General features: G+C 33.7%; 1 protein-coding gene across 1 annotated transcript; it reads right to left on the reverse strand.

Annotated features, from left to right (window-relative positions):
• Nucleotides 1–649: 649 nt before the first annotated feature.
• LOC109213240 lies at nt 650–4381 on the reverse strand. Its single transcript, XM_019377013.1, has 7 exons — nt 4005–4381; nt 3809–3895; nt 3487–3684; nt 3238–3411; nt 2781–2834; nt 2532–2681; nt 650–1077 (listed from the first exon to the last, which is right to left on the reverse strand). The coding sequence occupies exons 1-7, from the start codon at nt 4113–4115 to the stop codon at nt 796–798; spliced, it is 1056 nt and encodes a 351-aa protein (XP_019232558.1). The 5' UTR covers nt 4116–4381; the 3' UTR covers nt 650–795.
• Nucleotides 4382–6435: the final 2054 nt, after the last annotated feature.

The raw sequence follows: 6435 nt of genomic DNA on the forward strand, positions 1-6435 counted from the left end.
ATATATATATATATATGAAAAAGATGGGACAAAAATTAGGCATTTACACCTCTTGTAGAGCACAAGGTATGCATGATGCCATGGTGGTGGAATCAGGTCTTTTCATGTGTACTTCTTTCTTTTCTATTTTGCTAGTAAATTTTAGATATGTTCAAACAATGAAGCTTCTTGGTATGGTGATAGCTCCAAGTGTTTATTTACCAAAGGAATAATAACAAGCTGAAATGATTAATTCCCCTGGTTTTCCTAGTAATGATTTAATTATATCAAGTACATTTTATAGTACTCGACATGTGTTCTCATTTTTTGGAGGAAAAATTCCCTTTGCTTTTTCTTAAGTTTTACTTCTAATTCTCTAAATAATCATGAGTGTCATGCGGGTATTTTTGGATAATTTAATTAAGACTATATAGCTAAGGGTAAACCTTCAAAAATACCTTGTCATCCACCTGTTCTTCCCAACTATAAGTACAATCTAATCCAACAAAGTGAAGATCAGTAGTACGGTACGAAGTCGGTCCCTGTTCTCAATGCTCAATGTGAATTGACTTTAGTTATGAGATGGATTAGAAGAAACATCAATAAAAGCCTTATTTATTTATTAAAACAAATGAGTACAAGAGATAGCATTACAAATTATTTCCCCCCCTCCTCGGACCCTTGTCCTTTTTCCTAATATTGACAAAATCGACCATGATCTGCACCACCCATGCCCCCAAATAAGAAGTTATAGTCCCAGTAACCATCATTGTCATTATGTTGATTTCCTTCATAGAAGCACCTTGATTCATGAGTTTAAACCTTGGAATCATCTGGTGGAACTTGTTGCTTCTTTCCATTTATTTCTATTTCATACAAGACTTTGCGCATGTAACAAGTTAGATACGGTTGCCCTCCTCTAAATTTACCCGCTCCCATGGCAGGGGTAATGTATTCACCTGCTGGTGTGTACACCTTCCCTCCGTATTGTACTGTGTACGCTCCATTTGCACTCAATTTATCGAATAATTCAAATGGCCACATTCCTATCTCTTCGTTCATCACCGGCATTACTAGATGATAATCCAAATATTCTGTCTAATAAAATGACAATTTCGTTAGTGTACACTGGAGGCAAAATTTCATCAGTTAACCCCGTAAATAAATGTATCCTCATTATCTAAAAGCTAATGAATGATACAAATATTAAAAAGCTCTTCAATCATAAAAACAATACTACTGCATATTGAACTAGTCCTTTTTTTTTCGTCATTTGAAATCACGTTGTTTTTCAAAATTAATGAGAGCAAATAACTTCAAGTTAAACCTGATATCATCTAATAAATTGATAAATATGATTACAATAGTATGGAAATTCAATTAAAATGATTTTTGGGAAACAAGTGAAATTAAAGTCATATTAATACTTATGACAAAATTATTTCCAATATAAGAACCTACGACAACGAAGAATTCAAATTTCGAAGAACAAATGTCATGTAAAAAATAAAAGAGATCGGGGGTTTTGTGGCGGGAGGGGGGGGGGGGAGGGGAGGAGAGGGATATAGAGAAATTAGTTTATGAAATCCATACAATGATTGTCACTTTTGTTTGTGGAAAAACAAATTTAATTTTAGGTAAATAATAATTAAATGAAAGTATTGGAAGTAGTGTATATCATCCTATCTAAAAGGTTATATGAATTATATCATCCTCCTTACCCTTTCCTTAAAATAAATTCAGAGTGGAAATGAAATCAACTAAAAAAATGATGTCTTATTAACAAATATAATTAAGCAAATGGCAGAAATACCATAAGAATTGAGTTCTTGAGAAAAAGGTGAAATTAAACTTGCATTAGTACCTAACAAACATTAATTCTTAGAAACCCATAACGACAAATTAAAGAAGAAAAATAATACCAATTTTAAAAAATAAATTTAGCATGTAATAAATAAATAAATAAAAGATCTGAGATAAAGAGAGATAAGTTGAGAAAAGGCTGCTGCTCTAATTGGTAGAAGATTACTTGTTTAGTCCGTTCAGAATGGTCCTTTTTATTTTTTTGGTTAATAAAAAAACAATTCATAATGATTGATTCTAGATAACAAAGGTATGATAAGCGGAAAAAATGTAACTTAATTAATATACATATACATACCTACATTGACAATGTTAAAAATTTAAATATACTTTGTAGGTGATTTTGATTAATCTAAATACTAGATTCATAATAATTTGATATATAACTTAGTGAGGTTAATTTTTTACAGTTGAGATTCAAAGTGCCCTTTGTTATTTATTCAATATTCCTAAATAGTTCAAATAGTGCATTCCGCATTTAGTTCCTCCAGTTAAGTGTTTATTAGCATTTAATTTGTTTAACGATTGCATGAGGCAATCCTTTTTATTTGGTTGTATATTCATATGTGGGCACAATGACAACAAAATGTCGGACCACTTGTTTTTGTGCAATGATACAAAAAGAGAAGAATTATAGTAAGAATAAATAATGCAATAATTGAAAGTTCATAGCATAACATATATAATACCTGATAGACCCTTAGAAGCACTTCTTCTTTGAATTTAGTTTGTACGGCGGAGGTCCTTGGAAAAGCATAATCTACAGGTATTACACGACTTAATTGAATAAATCCTGGACAGTGCGTGTTGTAACATCCAGTTGTGTGAAAGCCATCTGCCTATTTCAAGTATTTATTAATTATTTTGTTTTTTTGGAATTCTACGGTAAAATTCCTTCATATTCAAATGAAAAAGGAATTATTAAAAAATATTCTTACTGTCCACGTCGTATACAAATGAGTTCGGTTGTCACCATTCAACTTTGGATGCACCTGAAAACATAAAATTACAGGGAAAAAGAAGAAGGAAAACTATTAGGTGCTGTACCCAGAGGCGGATCCACAATTTAAATCTTATGGGTTGAGCTTTAAAGTTTTTAGTGTTGAACTTATTATATTTTTAAAGTTATGAGTTCATATCAATTATTTTCGTAATTTTAATAAATTTTTTACACATAAAATTTTACTCCGCATCAAAAGTTATGGATTTAATTAAATCCGTGGGTAATACACTAGGTCTTCCCCTCGGTGTACCAAAAAAGAATAACAACACAAAAAGATTCAATGAATTAAAAAAAGATTATGAATGATTGAGCAGTTTCTAGATTTAATGAAAATTCAGTAATATAGTGGAGTATTAGTTTCTACGAAAAGAAAGGAATAAATTGAAACTTACAATCCATCCCACTTCTATCTGCTCAAGATTTTTTCCTGCCCCATTACTAAAGTAAATGGTTGCAGCACTGTATTGGCCAGTCCCATTTACTTGAGGATTGTATAAACAAAGAAAAGCTGAGACCCCCAAAAATCTTTCTATTGGTGGAGATGCTGTTATGCTAATTCCTGCAAACTAAATATAATATTTTCTTTTATTCCTTCAAACTATTCAATAGTTATATATATACACTTCTAAATGAAGACTTACATCAATCCAATTGTATCCGAAGTATTCATTGAACAAGCTTAAGGAGGCATGTCTAGCATTTTGGAGTTGTTTCTTTTTCATTCTTCGTATTGGTACCGTTCCAATTGGGCATCCTTCTTTATTCAACCAATATTCCTCTGCCTTGAAACCTCCAATTTTTTCCTCTTTTTGTCTTTCAAGCTCATTTGCTATGATCATCTGTTTTGCATATATTGTAGTAAACAAAATCAAAATCAGAATATGAAAATTTACCAAGGAAATGTCATGAATATTAAAAATAAATCTGTACATTCTTTATGAAGATGCTACTATAAAACTTCACCTTAATTCTTTCTGAGCCCAATTTTGGATGCAGAAGAGTTGGCTGCTTGTAGATATCCACACAATCATAAAAATCTCCATGAATAGTCTAGAGAAGATCAATTTCATCACCAAAAAGGAGGTCTTAAACTGCAATACATTTTTGTAAGCTTGAAATGTCCAAACATACCAAAGAAGAAAAAGTACAGAAATTATACCTCAATTGTAATGATTGATCTTCTGCCGGACTCGTAGCACTCGACCACATTAGAAAGAATTACAATCGAAACCAATAGAGAAAAGCAAATTGTTGTATCTCTCACAGCCATTGGAAACAATTTACAGTATTTGAGTTGTTTCTGGAAGTAATTATAGTACAAAGATTTTCAATGTTAGAAAGTTGTTAAATGTCGATACAAAGTAAGAAACTAGTTAAATTTTGACCCAATGTTAGAAAGTGATTAAAAGATATTCTTAATACTCTCTTTCTCTAATTTAGATGGATATACGCAAATCAATTCAATAAGATATGATGAAAATTCTTCCTAATTTGGACGTTGAATTTCCTAATTTTGGACGTTGCACATATATTCTTTTCTTTAAATTCCTCTTACACATGTTTTTTCTATATTAATCAAAAAATAGTGAATATTTCTCATTTATAAATTACTTTTTCATTAAAGAAAAGTGGATGAATATAAAATGTTAAAGCATCAATTCCGGGATTTTCTGTTCAAGTTGCAACCGCCTAACTCTCTCTCTCTCTTTTCTTTTTCTCTCCTGTCTCAAACTATTGTCCTAACCCCAACTAATTTAACTTTAGTTTAAGCGTTGACTTTTCTCAGACAATCGGGCTAAAGTCAATGCTGGGAATAATTGGGACTGCATAACAATAAATAACAACAGTAACATTCCACCTCAAAGTTTAACTAAATTACTATTTACTGTCAAAATCAGCTATTCATGAAGTTCAGCCATGGATTCTTAGCTGATTGAAGCTAATCTGATGAGTTTGAATAGGCCAGTGAAACAGAGGAAGAAGGTGGAGAGAGAATATTCCCAGAGATTCTATTTCTTCAATAATATTGTGTGTATCTGTACAAGTATATGTATATGACTGAAAACTACTAACTATGGTTAACTAACTCTACTACCAACTATAGTAAACTTAAGTTACAATTAGTACAACTAACTAACTGTCACTATAACTAAGTGATATTACTTGGCTCAATACTCCCCCTCAAGCTGGAGGGTAGAAACAAATTTTCTACTCCCAGCTTGCTCAACAGATAATAGTGTGGTGCTTTTCCAAGACCTTTGGTAAGTAAATCTGCAAGTTGATCTTTAGTACTGACATGATGTGTTTGGATGAGACCTTACTGCAATTTCTCCCGTACAAAATGACAATCAATGTCAATATGTTTGGTCCTCTCGTGGAATATTGAATTAGCAGCTATATTATGGCTGCTTTACTGTCGCAGAAGAGGTCTATGGGCAATTTCACAGTGATGCCTAACTCCTTAAACAGACCCACAAGCCATGATAATTCAGCTATTGTTGAGGCCATGCTTCTAAACTCTACCTCTGCTGAACTTCTTGACGCTGTGCTCTGTTTCTTGGATTTCCAAGAAATAAGTGATTCCCCGTACTTCACAATGTACCCTGTGACTGCTTTTCTGGACTGTGGACAGGCTGCCTAGTCGAAGTCACAATAAGCAACCAATGAATGAGAGGTTGCAAAAGACATTAGTAAACCCAAACCTGGAGCATTCTTCACATATCCGATGACTCTGAGGGCTGCATTCATGTGTGATCTCATAGGTTTGTGCATGAATTGACTCAATACTTGAACCACATAAGCTATATCAGGCCTGGTGAGGGTAAGGTAGACCAACCTTCCTACAGTCTTTGATAGGGTTCAGCGACAACCAGAATAGTATCCTCATCATCCTTGGTCTGCGTAGCTTCATCAAATTCCACTAATCTGTGCTTCTTATTAACTTCCAAAGGTGTTGACACAGGCTTTGCTCCCCCTAGCCCTGAATCAGATATCAGATCAAGGGCATATTTGCATTGATTCATGAGGATTCCAGCCTTACTTCTGGCAAATTCTGTGCCTAAGAAGAGTCTGAGCTCCCCTAAGTCTTTCATTTTGAACATCTTCTGAAGGTTATCTCTAGCAGCTTGAATAAGTTGCTGATGATTGCCTGTCACTAGAAGGTCATCTACATAAACTAGGACAACAACTAAAGCATCACCTCTCCTTTTTGTAAACAAGGAATAATCAAAGTGGCTTTGGACAAATCCCAGGTCTTTGAGAGCTTTTGGGAGCTTCAAGTTCCACTGTCGAGATGCTTGTTTGAGCCCGTAAAGTGACTTTCTCAATTTACACACCTTGGCTCTAGACTCCCCCTTGGTACCAAAACCCTGAGGAAGATGCATGTATACTTCTTCAAAGAGATCCCCCTGCAAAAATGTATTGTGCACATCCATCTGATAGATATGCCAATGTTCTGAAGCAGCTGCAGCTATAACTGATCTGACAGTCACCATTTTAGCTACAGGAGAAAAAGTCTCCTTGTAGTTTAGACCTTCCTTTTGGCTAAAGCCTTTGGCTACAAGCCTAAACTTGAACCTTTCCAACTTCCT

Source organism: Nicotiana attenuata, unplaced genomic scaffold (assembly GCF_001879085.1).
Source record: "Nicotiana attenuata strain UT unplaced genomic scaffold, NIATTr2, whole genome shotgun sequence".
Classification (NCBI taxonomy): domain Eukaryota; kingdom Viridiplantae; phylum Streptophyta; class Magnoliopsida; order Solanales; family Solanaceae; genus Nicotiana; species Nicotiana attenuata.